The sequence below is a fragment of the Selaginella moellendorffii genome, unplaced genomic scaffold, assembly GCF_000143415.4.
Source record: "Selaginella moellendorffii unplaced genomic scaffold, v1.0 SELMOscaffold_31, whole genome shotgun sequence".
Taxonomy (NCBI): domain Eukaryota; kingdom Viridiplantae; phylum Streptophyta; class Lycopodiopsida; order Selaginellales; family Selaginellaceae; genus Selaginella; species Selaginella moellendorffii.
Window position 1 is genome coordinate 861888 of NW_003314292.1, and position 18014 is coordinate 879901.

General features: G+C 41.1%; 3 protein-coding genes across 3 annotated transcripts; 1 reads left to right on the forward strand and 2 right to left on the reverse strand.

Moving 5' to 3' along the window:
• Window positions 1-7398: 7398 nt before the first annotated feature.
• On the reverse strand, window positions 7399-7991 carry LOC9649156. The gene is made up of 3 exons (XM_024681613.1): window positions 7900-7991; window positions 7770-7847; window positions 7399-7717 (listed from the first exon to the last, which is right to left on the reverse strand). Exons 1-3 carry the CDS (start codon window positions 7973-7975, stop codon window positions 7515-7517), a joined length of 357 nt encoding a protein of 118 aa, XP_024537381.1. The 5' UTR covers window positions 7976-7991; the 3' UTR covers window positions 7399-7514.
• A 3635-nt stretch (window positions 7992-11626) lies between these two features.
• Window positions 11627-13547, forward strand: LOC9649531. The gene is made up of 3 exons (XM_024681589.1): window positions 11627-11667; window positions 11726-12388; window positions 12438-13547. The coding sequence occupies exons 1-3, from the start codon at window positions 11660-11662 to the stop codon at window positions 13492-13494; spliced, it is 1728 nt and encodes a 575-aa protein (XP_024537357.1). The 5' UTR covers window positions 11627-11659; the 3' UTR covers window positions 13495-13547.
• On the reverse strand, window positions 13525-17235 carry LOC9649157 (beta-galactosidase 8). Its single transcript, XM_024681588.1, has 18 exons — window positions 17074-17235; window positions 16742-17027; window positions 16593-16688; window positions 16409-16521; window positions 16276-16342; window positions 15984-16220; window positions 15837-15925; window positions 15671-15776; window positions 15531-15618; window positions 15359-15477; window positions 15149-15310; window positions 14924-15093; window positions 14677-14875; window positions 14512-14622; window positions 14365-14466; window positions 14086-14297; window positions 13743-14028; window positions 13525-13685 (listed from the first exon to the last, which is right to left on the reverse strand). The coding sequence occupies exons 2-18, from the start codon at window positions 16886-16888 to the stop codon at window positions 13578-13580; spliced, it is 2412 nt and encodes an 803-aa protein (XP_024537356.1). The 5' UTR covers window positions 16889-17027; window positions 17074-17235; the 3' UTR covers window positions 13525-13577.
• Window positions 17236-18014: the final 779 nt, after the last annotated feature.

An 18014-nucleotide genomic window follows, 5' to 3' on the forward strand; every position in this document is an offset into this window, starting at 1 on the left:
TTTTAATCTGGACCATTTGCACATGTATATAAACTAGGGTTTTTGGGTTAATAAAAATGTATATTTTCTGTATTCCCTTTCCATATTCCATGCACTCACAATTTACTTAAATTTAATAAATTTATTTTTTAAAGTGGAATTAAAAATAAGTAACATATTTTTATATAAGAGTATAAAATCTAGTTTATTATATAAAGTTTCTATTTTTATTATTTAAAAAAATTATTTTAATATATTAATTTTATTGACTCAGTAGATTTTTACTATATTTCAGGCTATTAAGCTCTCTTACATGATTTAGATTTCTAGGATATTTATTATTCATTTACATATATTTATTAGAACGTTTTTCATCTAAATTTATTAATTAAAACAAAGTAAGGCTAACTTGAATATTTTCTTCGATATGTATTTTGGAAGCTCTTAATATGTAGAAAAAGAATGCTTGCATTTTTCTACTTCAAGTAGAGTCCTTAAATGCAATATATTATATAGAATTATCAAGAAGAATAATTAACCATTTGTTGGAGGTAGCAAATGATAAGAATAGAAAAAAAAAGTTAAAGAGTATTTTTAACATTTATAACAATAATGGAAAATCCATCAAGAAGGATATAAAATACCTTTGCTCAAAAATCAAAATAAGGTAATATGATTTTCAAAGTTTGGCCCTAACTAATTTTTAAATAATGAAGTTTTATAAATTTTTACTGCAGAATAAATCAAATATAAACCATTTGAAGAAAACACAAACCATTTGAAGGTTAATTATGCAGGTTATCTAGTTGGAACAGGTTTCAAAATAAAAATAAACTTGTATAATGCTTGATATGATTATTTATTTAAAACACTACTTCAATGCATCACTATATACAATTTCAAGAATGTTGGTTTAAGACCAAACTTGCAAAAACTTTATACTAGCAGAGTGATACACTAGGCAATATAAAGAAACAACTAGTTGATATGTTAAACTTCAACACATAAGCTTAGTAGATTGGTGTTATATTAAATTTGAGCACATATAATGGAAATCAAAAAATCATTTCTAAAAAGCAGGTGACAATTGGGAATAATGATGCACATAAACCTAACACCATGCATATTAACATTCTAGTCCAAGACTACTCATCTAGAAAGAATTTAAACTTTGACCATATTGGAACCACAAACTTTGAAGTAATGAACATTGTAGATGGGGAAATTGACTCATTTTGGGCTTTATAATATGTTAGGAAAGATAAATATATGATATGCATAAGATGGCTTAAAGTGGAACACAAATATTACAAAAAGTCAATTCCAAACATATAGTGGCACTAAGTGTAACAAGATACAAAATTTGGCAATTTTGTTTCTATGGATAATATTTGTGACTATTGGGATCTATTGTATGATCTTAAGGGGTTAAGACATGCTCCATTACAATGGCTAGTCATGAAAGGTATATTGATAAATTTGGCAAAGTTATATTAATGTAAAATATAAATCCCTTAGTCCTAGATTGGAGCCGAAAGTGGAGCCGAAAGTGTGCCATTAAAGCTAAAGTCCAATGAATGTAACATGGAACTCCCAAAAGAGTGTTTAAGGAATGAACACAAAGCAATCAATAAGTTTCTAAAAAAAAACATAAGAATAACTAATACATGGTAAATGTTATAACATGTAGTGTTGAGATCAAACCCAAGATCAAGTTTGAGTTCAAGATAAAGTCTAAGACTGAGTTTGAAACCGAATTCAAAATTAAGTTTGAGTTGGCAGGTAATCTTAATATATTAAACATTGTTTTGCATACCCTATATGTACTATCGAAACTACCTGATTCTTTTGGATGAGCATCAAGAGATGGACAAATATCTAAAAATTAAATTCAAAATAAAAAGTGAAAGAAGCCTTAAAGGATTTATGTTAGAGAAGTAGTCCTCTTATTTAATAACCAAGGATATAGCTATGTGGTAAGAAAGTCCCACTCTTGTTTAATAACCTAGGGTTACATAATGAGGAAGTTTTAAAAGTTAGTTTAACTATAAGACCCTAATATAGTGGCAGTGTGTAATTGGGAAGTCACTCAGCTCAAATCCAAGGGTATTTAACTTCAAATATCCTAAAAATTGAAAAGAATTTTTGTTAATATGTATTTCCTTTTATATTTAAACCTTAATAAATTATTTCTCAAGTTATTCTCTTTGATTGCTAACAAGCATTGCCGTGGATGGAGAGGGACTTCATGGGATCAAAGAAGGCACAATGTTCCCCCATATTCTGTTGTAAGCAACTAAAATATTCATTCTACTTTAATCACTTAACCACATTAATAACTATTTAAAGTAATTTCACTTAGAACTTCAATACCCCACACTAACTTTGCATTATGTTCAAATGCTCTATATGTTTAAATCCCACTTTAGACACCCAAATGTACCACCAATATATAAAGCTCTTATGCTAAGGCTATATTCATTTTAACTATCTCATTATTGGTAGTCTAAGAGCATTTATGCCATCTCTTTAAGATTGAACTAACTCTTAATGAGTAATAATTTTATGATCACTCTTTAACATTATTATGATGTATCAAGGTTATATATGTACCCTTTACATATATAACTAAAAGATGGTCTTTAAAAGAAATTAATATTTCCTTAAGAACCCTAACCATAGATGGAAAAAAAAATGATGACATCGAGCCAAAGGAAGGTCTGCTCTTCTCACATATAGAAAAAGTTGCATAGTATGTTGCTGATGCACATAAAAATTCTGAATATGGATATCTATAACAATGGGGATAAAAAGGATGTTTTCCTGAATAACATTAAAAAAACATACAAGATGAATATATAATTATCTTGATTTCCAGAAAAGAGTACAAAATCAACAAATCTAGAGTTGCAAGCACATCATTTTATTGTATTTGAACCAATACAAAATTGACTCAACTACATTATAATTGCACATACATCAAGCTCAAGACATTGTAAAAAGAGCAGTATAGATTTTGTGTGTGATTTCTCATTCTAAACCAAATATATTTTTGATAATAATAATAAATTGACTATGTTAAAGTATAGCTAGTATATTCAATGGTAGGGGGACACACTCAAGTTGCGCAATCCCAACCATACGGCTTGGTGATTGTCTGCTTGCAGCAAGTATGGAAGAATCCTCCAGTTATGTAAGCTACTTGAGACCAAGAGGAGGAATTGCAGCATTGGGATTGGTCTCTTTACCTCCCAAGCAGAGACTTTCTCCTACTTGAGCTGTGATTCCACATATTACATGCACTGGAGCAAACAAAGCCATTTTTGAAAATTTAATGGTTTCAAAATTGCATCTGGTACTTCTCCCCAGCAGACTGTTGCTCCATCTATAGTGAGGCCACAAGAAAAACCACTTCCAGATGAGATCATCACGACCCCTCTATTGTCGTAGCTTCGTATTGCACACGCATGGCTTGCACCACTGCTTATGACTATATAGCTAACATTTAAGAAACGTTTCGAGATTGCCCCAACATATTGGGAAACGATTGCCATATTCCAGACCACATACAAATTTCCCTCCAGATTGTTGTGTTTGACCATCGAATGAATTTTTATTCATGAGATTTTGGTCAATATACAACCAAAAACGACGTGTCTCCTGGCGTCCTAGCTGGCACTGGTGTCTGTCCGTACATTGTACGGTTTGCTACCGTAACACTCCCACTCGGGCAGACGCCAAGTGCAGCCCGAAACTGAGAAAATTTCGGCTGGGAGAGTGCCTTGGTCAGAACGTCAGCAGGCATGTCCTGAGTAGAACAATACACAAGCTCGACGATTCCATCTTCGTACTGGTCTCGAAGAAAATGGTGTATTGTGTCCATGTGCTTTGTTCTTGAATTGATCTTGCGATTCTTGCTTAAGGCAATGCAGCCCTGATTGTCGCAATAGATCGCTGTTGAACCTGGAAGAGAGTGTTCCATGTCCGTTAGAAGACGACGAAGCCAGATGGCCTCCTTGCAAGCAGCGCTAGCAGCCATATACTCAGCTTCGCAGCTAGAGCAGGCCACAACACTCTGTTTCTTGCTGCTCCAAGAAAGAGCTGCTTGTTGCAAGCTAAAAAAATAGCCTGTTTGCGATCTTCGTGAATCTGGGCAGCCAGCCCAGTCCGAATCACAGTAGCCCTGTAAGCGTGTGACTTTTGGCGTGTAAACTAAGCCAAAAGAAGTGGTAGCTCGTAAGTACCGAAAAATTCTTTTTACTGCTTGCCAATGTGCAGGGCCTGGATTGTCGAGAAACCTGCTTACCATGCTCACTGAGAAAGCAATGTCTGGTCGCGTGCACACCACCAGGTACATCAAGCTTCCCACGGCACTTCGGTAAGGAACGTTCGCCATTTTCCTCCTATCCGAGTCTGTAGAAGGAGACGTATCCTTTGAAAGTCTTAAGCCAGCAACCATTGGCGTGGGTGCAGGTGCACAAGAGTCCATGCCAAATCGTTGCAGGACATCTTCCACATACTTAGTTTGATGCAGAAAGAGGGAGCCATCTTTTCTGTGGATGCCAAGGCAGTAGCGAGCTTCACCAAGGTGCTTCATCTCAAAATGAGATGAGAAAGCCACCTTGATTTTAGCTAGGAAAGCAAGGCTGTTTCAAACGAGTAGAGTGTCGTCTACATACACAGCGATGTAAATCACTTCATCTCCCACTCGTTTAAAGTAGAGATTCGGATCGTTCTTGCTCCTGGAAAAGTGAGATTTCACAAGAAAATCATCAAGCTTTTTGTACCATTGGCGAGAGGCTTGCTTCAAGCCATAAATCGCCTTGTGGAGCTTCCAAACGTGGCTCTCTTGTCCTGGGACCTTGTAGCCTTCTGGCTGCTCCATATAGATGTCCTCATCAAGCTCTCCATTCAGGAAAGCCGTCTTGACATCCATCTGGTGTACGTGCCAATTGTGCGCAGCTGCTAAAGCGAGCAAGGTGCGAATGGTATTCAGCTTGACCACCGGGGCAAACATCTCAGTGTAATCCACACCAGCCACTTGAGAGTAGCCTTTCGCCACCAAGCGAGCCTTGTAGCGAGAAATGGTGTGGTCTGGGTTGAGCTTGATACTAGGAATCCACATGGATTTCACTAGTTTACGCCCAGCCGGAGCTCTTTCCACCAAGGAGAAGGTGTTGTTCTTGAGAAAGGAGTTATACTCCTCATCAAAGGCTGCAACCCATTTGTCTCTGTTAGGAGAGGCAAGAGCATCGACGTAGCTGCGAGGAACTTCCGGAATGTCCACGCCAGCAAGCAATGTCTCAACCAAGCCTTCAGGAATGTCTTGAACGACCGAGAGCATTGTCAGGGATGACCTATATTTCGATGGAGAACCACCCGCGGCTGCCCAGCGCGCACCAGATTCTCCTCGAGGCCCTCCGGAGCAACCTGCAGTACCTCCGGATCAGCCTCCCCGCCGGTCTTCCCGGTCGAATTTAGGTGTTCCTCCGCAGCGGTTGATCGAGAGTGGCGGTTGAGGCCGAACAGGGGATAGGGCACCCCTGTTTGGCGAATTTGGCAAAACCGGAACGCGTAGATCTCCCACCTGGAGATCTGGCGCTCTGGAAGCTCCCACTTGCAGCGGCAAGATAGGAGAGACTACCACCGGTTCCAAGGTTGAAGAAGAGTCTTCAGTTGGAAGAATCGGGGCAAGAGAGAAGAGATCTCCCACTGGATGAGAACGAGTCTCATTGAAGTGAACGTCGCGGGAGATAATCAGCTTCCTGGAGACTAGGTTGAAATTCCTGTAAGCCTTGTGCTCCAGGCTATAGCCAAGAAAGATGCCTCGCTCGCTGGTGGGCGTAAGCTTCTTTCTGATGGCCTTGGGGACGTGAGTGTAGGCCTCACATCCAAAGATACGCAAGTGATCTATGGCTGGCTTGCGGCCTGACCAGGCTTCTTCAGGTGTTTTTCCAACCACGGCTTTTGTAGGGAGCCGATTTTGTAGATAGCAGGCGGTCATAACTGCTTCAGCCCAAAACATAGCAGGAACGCGGTTGGCTTGTAGCATGCTATTTGCGGCATCTATCAAGCTCCGGTTCTTGCGTTCTGCAACTACTCCTCATCCTAATGCGCCTAGTGATGCGTCTTGCTGTTGCTATTGCACGCCTACGCATCCTACACTGGTTTCTCCTTCTCGTCATCCAGGATCATAGATCTGCTCTGATACCATGTTGTGTTTGACCATCGAATGAATGTTTATTCATGAGATTTTGGTCAATATACAACCAAAAACGACGCGTCTCCTGGCGTCCTAGCTGGCACTGGTGTCTGTCCGTACATTGTACGGTTTGCTACCGTAACACAGATGATATGGCTAGGCCACGAAAAAAATCGCTTTTTGATCGTCACATGAGATGGAACTACTTTGTAGGCGTGAGCAGATTGGAGAAACTACTTGACGGTTGCTGCTCAACGCTGATCATCACCGGCGACTTCAAGGCCAACGAGGCGCTAGAGGCGAGCTGCAAGCGGCGAAAGTGTCTGGCAGTGAAGTTGAGGAGCTGCCAGATCCTCCGCCACCGCCACCGCAGGAGCCGGAGCAACCCACGGCGCCGCCCGAGCCGGAGCCAGCCCGTGCCGCCCAAGCCCGCAACTAGTTGCTTGTTTTGGGGTTCTCCGGGAATTCAAACGGGTGTCATGGTTCTAGCTTATAAAGTACAGAAATAGCTGAGAGTCCACACAATTGATGAATAAAGATGTTTTGAAGGAAAAGCATTCAACATACAAAATAAAATTTAAGAGCAGCGACTCTGCCAAAGTCCTTCTGTTAGTTTTGATTTTTCTCTTTTCTTATACAAGAATGAAGTTTGAAAGTGCATCCATATGACAGAGTCGGTCCTTGGATTTATTGTCTCCTTCGGCCACTGTGGCAAAGCGGCTTCAGGTCGGTATGGGCTGCCATGAATGCATCAGCAATTAGGCGAATATCCGTATGGATATGCATGAGTACATGTCAGGCCAAGGACATGTAGGTGCAAGTGGTTGTGACAAAAACTCGACAGTCTCTGGCCTTCCTCCTCATGCGAGGTAGCAGCAACGCACTGGACGATCAAACGCTCGTATTTCGCTGCATCGTCTCGAGGTGACCCCCTTGCAGACAATGCGAATCACGACCAATGTCCGGGGGCGGGTGCTCCTTGTTTCCTGGTTTCAGATCTAAAAGGAGCTATGAAGAAATCACAGGCAATGCTGATTTTGGAACCGGGACAGCCACTCACAGAACCTGGAAATCACCCTCGGCTACTTTGATCATCACAGCCTTCCACAGTTTGAAAAGCAAGATCACTGGGTTTGTCCGCAATGCACACACGGGCATTGTGGTGGAAAAATGCGACAAGACAGTGAGGATGTGCAATCTTGAAAGAAGAAAGAGGATGAATTAAGCTCAAGACTCTAAAAAGAAAGTCAGAGAGTGAGCCACTCAGTTTTTATTTGAAGCTGGCCGCCATAGATCTATAGCGGCATGCATACACATCCACACATTATCCATTTTACAGGTTGCCAAACGTGACTGTAGACTTGGGACACATCTTGGTGCAGCCATAGCCATTTTTCTCACAGCAGTAGTGCTCCACACCATTCTCGCATCCATTCTTGAGGCAGCATGAGTAGTTCTTGGATGAGTCGCAATTTTGCATGCACCCATAGCCGTTCTTGAGGCAACAGTAAGTGTCGCCCAGAACACTTGTTAGTCCTGCACAAAAAAAGACATAAGAATTAAATAACAAAAAAAATCTCATCAGCACCTAGGCCTTCGTTTCCCAGGATAGTAGCCAAATATCGTGGATCATGCATAGCATCCACCCCTTCCAAAACCACCGTTGCTATGGAACAAGACTGATATTTAGCTGAAACATTATGCAATCAAATCTATACCTTCTTTAGCAGCATTGGCAATTGCGAGCAAAAGCAATGGCAGCAGAAAGATGCAAGAAACTCGAACAAGAGCCATGACTATTGAAGCAAACAGAAATAATAGAAGCAATAGTTTATACAAATGGCCTTTGGTGTGGGCAACTTATAGTAGAAGTTGTCATCCCACATATCTCTCGTGTTGTGGATGATGTATGCACATAATTATTTTACAATAGAAAAATGATAAAAGTCATCAAATATTTTAAATGTTTTTGGTACTTAAAGAAACTAGTTTAAAAAATTTAAAATGTCTTTCATATAAATATTTATGAGATGGTTGTAATATTATTTTCCTCTTTTAGCTTCACATTGTTATACCACTTCACCTAAAAGTGTAATAAAAATACATATATTTAAATAAAGTTTAATAATTGGCATGAAATCTAAAATTATTTTTTCTATAGAAACAGTATATAATTTTGTTATCTCCTCATGAAAAAATATTTCATAAATGCAAATGAAAAAAAAGTATGTAATACCAAAACAAATTATACAAACATCCAAATTTTTGTAAGTATCAAAAGGATTGTTTAATATTACTACTATGAAAGTTACACAAAAAATATAAAAATCATGATAAATATCACTTTTATAGATTTTTTAAATAGAATCTATATATCAGTAGAAATTTATAATAATTCTTGTATATAATATCAATTTAATAATATTACGCATTAACAACTTTGATTGGAATTAAGATATGTATTATGATCACAATTCTCAGTCATATTTATTTGCTTATGTTGAGAATATAAACAATTTAAAAAATTATTGAACAAAATATTAAAAAAATGAGAATTTATATATTTTGAAGAGTAAAAATTAAATAATGAACAAATAAATTATAATTTTTTAATTTTTTAATATACTATTATGTTATGGTGTACTATTCCTTCTGAACATTTGTATATAATAAATTCATTAAACACTGACATAATTGTTGGTACTTTAAATAAACTATACATAATCTCTGAAGGTATGTGAGTTTATGGTATATTCCTGAAAAATATGTAAATTTTAAAAATTTTGATTTTTTTAATTTAAATGATAATCCTTCATATATATTATTTTCTCAATTAGATTAACTAAGTATTTTATATGTAAACATTAAATAATTTGCTACGTGTCACATGTACCAATGTTTGGTTTGATTAATAGTAGTGTTATTTCTACTTATTAATCCAATTGATCAAATAAAAATTCATAATTATAAACATGCTTATAATTTATAAACACAAGATTAATTTTATTGCATAGCAACCATTAGATGGTAGAATAAAAAGAATATACTTCAAAGAGTTTAAGCAAATGTATAAATTATAAATAAAAAATAAATCTAAATGAATAACAACCATTAGATGGTAGAATATCCTAGAATATCCAAGCATATTCTAGGTATATTCACTACAATCTCAGCCCCCTACAGGTCTGCTTAAGCAAACCAAAAACATTTAAGCTTCTCTTATTTCTTATAATACAACTTATTAAATCTAATAAAAAATACTATCTAATTAAAAAATAAATATATATCTTATTAAATATAGACATAAATAAAAATTTAAATTTAGTCTTGATAAACTGCCTAGTGCTCTAGAGGCTGCAAAATAAATAAATATAATTTAACCATAATAAGGTTTTTGATTTATGATATAATTTAACTAATATATTAAACTATATATTAACTAATATTATTCATATTAATTATTTATTAATAATTTTTATTTAGTAATAAAAATGTTGAATTAATAAAGCTTGCTAACTTTATAAGCATGAACTCATAAATTTATTAATTCAAGGTTTTTATTTATGTTATTTAGAAAATTAAAATGTGAAAGAACATTAGAAAGTACAATGTACTATCCATCAATAACACTTTCAATCACAATATTTATACTATATGTTTAACCTTCTTGTATTAAAAATTATTTAAGTAGCTTTAAAATATTTTACTAATTAATAAACGTTCAATATATTATTAAAACCGCCCTTTTTTTTATATTCATAAATATTACTAATTATAATTATTGAAAACCTAGATATATGTGAATTTGTTATTATTATTTTGGAACTCTCCATATAGAAGTTTGTTCAACTATATTAGAAACACTTATATGACCAGTATCTTCAACACATAATGCCATTGGTCTCCAAATATTTTTCCAATAAATATTATATGACCATATAACATTATGAAATTCATCATACAAAACTAAATTACCATCAATTTGCATTGTTAAATAACAATTATTTCCTTTATTTTCTGTATTAGTCTGCCATATGGTAATAGATTCTTTATATAATACAACATTACAATTTGAATGAACATGTAATGAGTACTGTTTATTTAAAGATTGAAGAAATTCTCCACTTAATAAATTAGAAAAGTATGAAAAATTAGATGTACTTTTAATGCATGTACGCCTCCACGTACAATCTTGATTTTGATTTAAAAAACTTAAAGTTTTTATCTTTTGTATACTTTGAATATTAGTATCTTCAACTATATATTCAATTAACATATTCCCTAAATAATAATCTGTAACCCCATAGTTGATCATCTCATGATCAATAACGATGTAATTATTATAAATTCTTTCAAATTCAGCTCTTAATCTCAAACCTTCCCATGGAATAGTGTAATTTGGAAATAAACTACAGAGGCGTTGATAGTTAGGAACATACAATTCAGAAGTCATAGTAGATAATAATATCCTAATACCATAATTGCGATAAACTCTTGAATATCTAGTGTAAAATGGAACATTAACATCTATTTGATCTATAGCCTCTCTTATTGCTCTTAAAATGTTTATTTTTGTAGATAATGAGAGATTTCTACGATTATCTCTCAAAATACTAGCTGCTAAGCTGTTATCACTAAATATTATTAGCAAAACTAAAACATACACTGTAATACAGTTATTAATCATTATGATTTCTAGAGTTAAAATTGCGGCTAATCTGTATTAATAGCCGTTGAACATATTAAACAACAGTTTACTATTTTGGACTTGTTAAAATATAAAATTATTTCTCTTAAAATAACAATTACTTTAGTTAGAAGTTAGAATATATGCATGTAACAACTGGAAGTTGTTACTGCAAAGACTATAAGACCAAATGTCAAGCTTTACTATAAACTACTGAAATAAAGCATATAGAGAAACAATATGAAGCATGTACCAAAAATGTACAACAGTCATTAAAAAATGGCTTGACCATTAAAATATTTAGTTTGTTAGATCTAGTTAAATCTGTAACTAGGGCTTCCAATTTCAACTATTTTAACGGTGTTATGACGTGGCGAGGCTGTTTTCTGTTGTTCAGGAAACTTGGTTGGCTTTTAAGCATTCCTCCCTACCTAGGTTTTGGTTTTGCGCCATGGGATGCGCCAGCGACTACGAATGCGAGCTCTGCCGGAGCTCGTATTTCGGGGAATCTCCTGGCGGGGGAGGCGCGGCGGCGTCCAGCGCCTGCGATCCATCGTCGTGGATCAACCCCGGCGATGTCCGGCACTTGTATCGGATCGGGCGTGGCCAGTTTGGCGATGTGTTTCTCGCCAGCGCCAGATTTCAATCCCAGGAGCGCCAGGTCGCTGTGAAAATGCTGCCGCTCGTTGGCTCGGAGATGATCGAGACGGTGTTGAGGCGATTCGACGCCGCGCTCTTCGCGTGCCAGGGTCTCAAAGGCGTGAGCGTCCCTCTCGGGGTTTCGATGAAGAATGGCAAGGTGTGTGTTTCTTTAAGATCTTTCCATATAAGCTCTCTTCTCTATCGTGCTCTTCCAGGTTTGCATTCTATCACCTCTGTATGAAGGCTCCGTGGGTGGTCGATTGGCTCATCTCCCGGACAACAGGCTCTCGCCCTCGGAAGCTCTCAAGTAAGCTTTCTCCTAGATTTGAAAGAGAAAGAGAGCCTCTTTCTCTTTTCTGGCGTTGGAAACCCCTGACACTTCGCTCTCTTTCACGAACTTTACACAGGTATGCCACGGACATAGCCAAGGGTGTACTCGAGCTCCATTCTCGCGGCGTTCTCTCGCTCAACTTAAAGCCTTGCAACTTTCTCCTCGACCCGAGCAACGACGCCTTCGTCGGAGACCACGCGCTCCCGCTGCTCTTCTCCGGATGCAAGAGCTTCCTGGATTTCAAGTTCTACATCGGAACTCCAAACTACATGGCGCCAGAGCAGTGGAGCGTGGAGACGAGGGGTCCGCTGGCGTTCGAGACGGACTCGTGGGGATACGCGTGCAGCATTGTGGAGATGGTCACAGGGAAGAGGCCGTGGGAAGACAAGACGCCGCAAGAGATTTACAACCTGGTGGTTTTGAAAGGTGACAGGCCCAGCGTCCCGTCCGAGTTACCAGCAGCGATACAACGGGTCTTGGAAGATTGCTTCGAGTATGACTACCGGAATCGGCCAGACTTCCGCCAAATCCTGGCGACTTTGACGAGGTAAAACTTGTTCTTCACACACCACCTTTGCTAACAAGTGTCGTTGCAGTCCTGGTTTGAAACGAGGCGACTGGATTCACGTCTACGACGAGCCGAGCAAGCAGACGAAGATCGGGCTGGTGATCGAAGAGGACGACTCCCACGTCCGAGTGCGCCTGCCGAGACAGCAGATCCAATCCTACTCCCGCGAATCGAGGAAGCTCTGCCTGTGGAAGAACCCGCTGCAAGCCGGAGATCACGTCACAGTGAAGAAGTCGGCGAGGCGCGGCTGCTGGCGCTACACGCCGCACAACGCCGAGGGCGTGGTGGTGGAAGTTGACAGAGAAGAGATCGTGGTCCGGGTGAAGTTTTGCAGCTCGCAGGACCTCTGGGAAGGGAGCCCGGACGAGCTGGAGCTGGTCTCGTTTGGAATCACCGTCGGGGACTGGGTTCACAGGTTCACAAACGAGGATCACCACTACTCGGGCAGTCGGCCGTCCTGCGTCGGGATCGTTCACAGCATCCAACGCGATGGAGAGCTGCAAGTCGCGTTCGTTGGCTGCGACATGCTCTGGACTGGAGTTCCAACCAGGCTCGCGAAGATCCAGCCGCTCAGAGTCGGGCAGATGGTGCGACTAAGCTGCTGTGCTCGGGGAAGTCCGCGGTTTGAGTGGCCGTGCAAGGAGAGGAGCGGCCGGATCACCAGGATAATGCCCAACGGCTGCCTGGTTCTCTCGTCGAGCAGCTGGAAGTCGAAGGAGCGGTGGTTTGGAGATCCGGCACAGGTGGAGCTGATCGAGAGGAAAAAGTACCGCCGCACTGGAAACGATCTCCTGTCGAGCTTGCACTGGGGTCTGATGAATCCGATGGTGTTTGCGCTGGGAGTGCTGGCAGGAGTTTTGCTCGGAAACTCGATTCTACAATCGAACGCTGCTGCTGCTGCCTCGAGCTGCGATGGGAGAAGCTATTGGGACCACGAGATTCTGATCACGTACCCGGAGGGCTACAGTTCTTCTCTTACGGAGCCAGCTTCTCTTCCTTCGCCACCATCGCCGGGATGGGTGGTGAGAACGTTTAATCGATTTGTTGCTCATCTAGCAGAGAGTGCCGATGATTTCCTTCATTGACATAGAAAAAGAAAAGCTAACTGTCATTAGTACGCGAAAGAAAGACTTGAATCTATAGAGGAAGAAAAAAAACGCACAGACCATTAAGAAGAGCAAAGAGCTTCTACTGCCAAGAACTTTTCTCGGACCCCGGGACACGCGGAAGTGGTAAAGTCGGGAGCCAAGCTGCAGCTTCTCTGTCCAACGCAAGCCTGGAATCCAAATGAGAGAAAACTTAGCTATGAAACAGCGAAAGTAAATGAGCAAACCTTCTCCACTGTGTTGGATAGATCGTTCGTGTGACAGCTTCCTTCCTTGAAACTCCCGCAACTTCCTTCGGGATTTCCCAAGCTGGCGAAACGTATCTGGGAGATGACTTGCTTTTCACCCGGGCACCAGAGCTTCACGGAAGCTGGATGGGATTCATAAACTCGTGCGCAGATCACGTTCGTGGATCTCGTCACGAAGTCTATGCTCGATGGATCACCACCGGTTTCTTCGAAAAGGACCAGAAGATTTCCTCTCGGCTTCATCCAAGAACGAGGAACGTGATACCTGGAAAACCAGAAAGTTTTACAAGGAATGAAAGGATGGCAAGGAGCACTTTGTTACCAGCGCTGAGATGACTGTCCGCAGCCTGTTAGGCATTTGTTTTGATCGTAGCTCCCACGATAGTCACAGCTCTCGGGGCAGACCGAGTCCGCAGCTTTATATGCTGGCCAGTATCGTCCAATGCTCTGTCCGTTCACCCACGCTTGACCTTTACCCATGCTTGCCAAATCCAATGCAACCGGATCATCTCCGGGTGGAGCATCGAATTCTGTCTGCACTTAAGGAAGAAAACATATTGAAGAAAGCTTCCACCAAAAACTTCAATGCTCTTATAATTACCATGTACCATGTCAGAGGCTTTTTTGTCGAGACGGCTGACCAGTTTACGCTACGAGAGCCTTCTACTGTGAAAAGTTTAAGATCTTCGCCTTTGAGACCGACCTGTTATTGCGGTTAGATAGAATGGAAAGTAATAGTTCAAAAAACCTGGTATGTCCACTCTTGTTTTGACAAATTCTGATCTCCACCCGGAAGGCCCTTGAGTATCAGCGAACCGCTCAGGCCCGCACTCCAAGTCTCGATAAAGGCTCCAAAATTCTTGAAAGCATCCAAACTTTAGCATCCAAAAAGAGTTGGGAAATGGTAGCTTACTTGAAGGCCAACCGTAGCGCTCAGTAGTGCAATTGTATTTGAACCAGGAGCTAGCTTAATAGGTGCCTCCACCGAATTATATAGAACCGACTTACTAGTATGCCAAGAGCTTTGGAACTGTCCATTCACAAAAATGTGGACAACGTCCCTCATACTTTCAATGGAAAGCCATGTTGAACCAGTTCCCGTCGCCTCAACGCTGTAAACTTCCATATACACCTGCTTTTACAGAAAGATAGCAACATACCTTGTCGTGTACCACAGATAATCACTCGTGTCTTTAGTCGTCTCCATTTGCTCCAGTAGCTGCTTAGCTTTGAAACTTGATCCCGAGATTCCTACAGGTTCATCGAATGATGTCCATGATAAGCTCGATTTTGAAGGATTCATGCTCACAACCGCAGATTGCGATTTCACCTGCGAGTATCTTAGAGGAAAAGAAAAAAAGTAACAAAAAGAAGGCAGAACAAACCTTTGCGGAGTTGAATGCCACGGTTTTGCAATCAAGAACAATGCTCACAGACCAAGCTGGCAGGGAATAGGAAACGTTTCTAAACTCTACAACTGTGTCGTTCATACTGTCGACGTTGGCAAGGAATGCCACACATCCGTTTCCATATGAATAGACATGGGCCTGCAACTTAGCTTGATAAGAAACACGAACATTCAAACTGAGAAACACCTCTTGATTTGGACCGAGTTCACTATGCTGTCCTTCGCTTGACAAAATAACTTCTTCGCCCAGTTTTAGCGTTTCGTGAAGGTCCTTCAAGTGTCCCCACTTAGGAAGATGCTGCATGCCTTCAACTCAAAACAAAAACTTTTAAGCAACTCAACTTGAGCATGATTTTTACCATATTCATCTAAAGGTGCGTCGTAGTCATAGCTACTTGCGACATATGGACCACCTGACGTCCTCCCAAAATTTGTTCCCCCAAAATACTACACGCATTTAGCACGATCAGTTTCGAGACGATGATATCAAAACCCAGACCATGTAATAGTTGTGGAAGCTACCCCCGCGTTCAAAAAATCGTGCAACTGCGAAGGCAATGTCCTCCACAGGCCTGTGCGGAAGTGGCCATCCATAATATGTGAACCTACAACCAAAAGACGGACATACAAACTGCTTCTAAGGAATAGAATGAGTTGTGCTTTACCAGCCAGTGTAGCTTTCAGTCCACATAGTTGGCTTCTTGTATAGAGTTGGATTCCAGCCGTCGCAATACATTCCATTGCAGGTGTCAATCTGCACACAAGCAAGATACTTAGAATGTAAGAGACAAGATCAAGTTGCTAAAAATTACGATGTACTCGGGAACTTTAGACTGCGCACACATTATCCAAGGGACGCCTGTGTTTTGAGCTTGAGCCATCTCAGCTGCCCAGTTTATGTACCTCACACCAGCCTCCCCATAATGCGAATCAACGTTGCCGTATTCGTTTTCAACCTGAGCTAGAATTATAGGACCGCCCTGGGAAGCAAACAAGTTTTCTTCTTTCATCATGTTTACGATCTTTGTCAAGAAACTTTGCATATATTTCTGTAAGGTACCAGGTAGCATCAGTCAGGTTAGCAAAGAACGAAGCGAAATTTACTTTGAAAGGCTCGTTGTCTGTCCTGAAGACAATATGGGGAATGTCCCTTAGCCAGATGGGAAATCCTCTGCTTACACAGCAATTCTTCTCACTGGAGTTGAAAAAGAAAATGAAATGCTTGGTTGCAACGTACCCGAGGTTCCATTCTGCACAAACGTATGGGCCGATCCGGAGATTCACAAGAAGCCCAGCTTGCTGCACGAGTTTCACGAATTTCACCAAGTCGTATCGACCCTCAAAGTAGTACTACATGAACAAAAGAGAACAACTTAGGAGAAAACTTGACAAGAAAAAACGAAGGACATTGAAAAGCTCACCTGTCCTGGAGATGGTTCATGCCGATCCCAGAACACATACGTTTCAATCACATCCAGCCCACCTTCCTTTGCCTTCTGGATGATCCCCGGCCACATCTGATGTATCAAAACAAGAAGATCTATTTAGCAGTAGCAAAGAGCTGGCAGACCTCGGGTGTCGCTCGAGGATAGTGCACGGATCCAGACAGAAGAATCCTCCGTTTCCCATTCAGTATAAGCGATCGATGATCATAGGAAACGTTCTGCGCCGCGGAGAGCTGGAGCAGCAGCACCAGAGCAAGCGAGAGCAGCCACATTTTCTCCTTTCTTCGTCCTGGAGCTGCCGAGGGCCGATCTTAACTGCGAAAACTCTGCCAACGCTTGACTTGTGACCATCGTGTCGTATCTGTTGGCCTGCGTTTTCCATGATAGCCCTTGTCGGTATCGCTCGCTCTCCTGAAACTGTCGATCAAGACACGCATTTTGGATCACGGAATCATACCTCTTGGCTTGAGCGGGGATACTCGCATCGATGGCAGCGGCGCCAGAAGAAACATCGCTGCCCGACAGCGAAAATAATGGCGATACCGGTACAAGAATCCCCTCATCAGTCAGGACGGAGGCGCGATTGCATCGAGGGAATGCTGTGCTTGAGAATCTATTCCCCGGCGCTCAAGAACCCTAGCATGCTTGGAATGCGCGCCAACGTTCTAGAACCCTAAGGAATATTCTTCCCCGTAACAAATATTCTTGTCAAGAGCCTATAAAAAGGGCAAATGATTTTTAGGGTTTATGGCGGCTATGGAGCAGGCTATGGCGGATGCAGCGTTTGCCAGAAAGGGCGGCCAAGTTCCTGTGGCTCTCGAGGAAGCTGTTCGCGAGACGCTCGAGATGAGGAGGGTGATCACCGCGTTCCGGCGGGATTGCTTGCACTTTAGGGAAGGAGGCTTGCTGTACGAGATCGTGAAATCGTGGTATGACGAGCGCTACGCAGCTGAGCGTTCCACGGACTACCCCGAGGTCAGCTCCAATCTCTCTTTTTTCTTGTTTATCTCATCCACGACGTTTATAGTCGCTAGAGCGGAGGAACCCTTACGCAGCGTTCAAGGGAAAACATCCTGAGTTGGCCGAGTGGTATGGAGAGCTCGATTTTTTGCTCCAAGAAATCCCCGTCGGGAACTCCGCCACCACTGTGCTGAACCTCCCTTTGGATTCGGGTAGGATTGATCTGCGCGTGTTTCTTGTTCTGAGCTCGGTCTTGTTAAAACAGGTGATGCCTCTCGCGCTCTCGAGCCCGACGGGATCCTCTCCCGGATAATCTCTCCGTGTCCCTTTCTCACGCACGGCGAGAACGTCGCTCTTGCCGTCCTCGACGCGAGGCTGTGGCTGTGCCGCTCTGCTCTGCCGCTGGCGATCGGGCAGGAAACATCGTGTGAGTGTGAT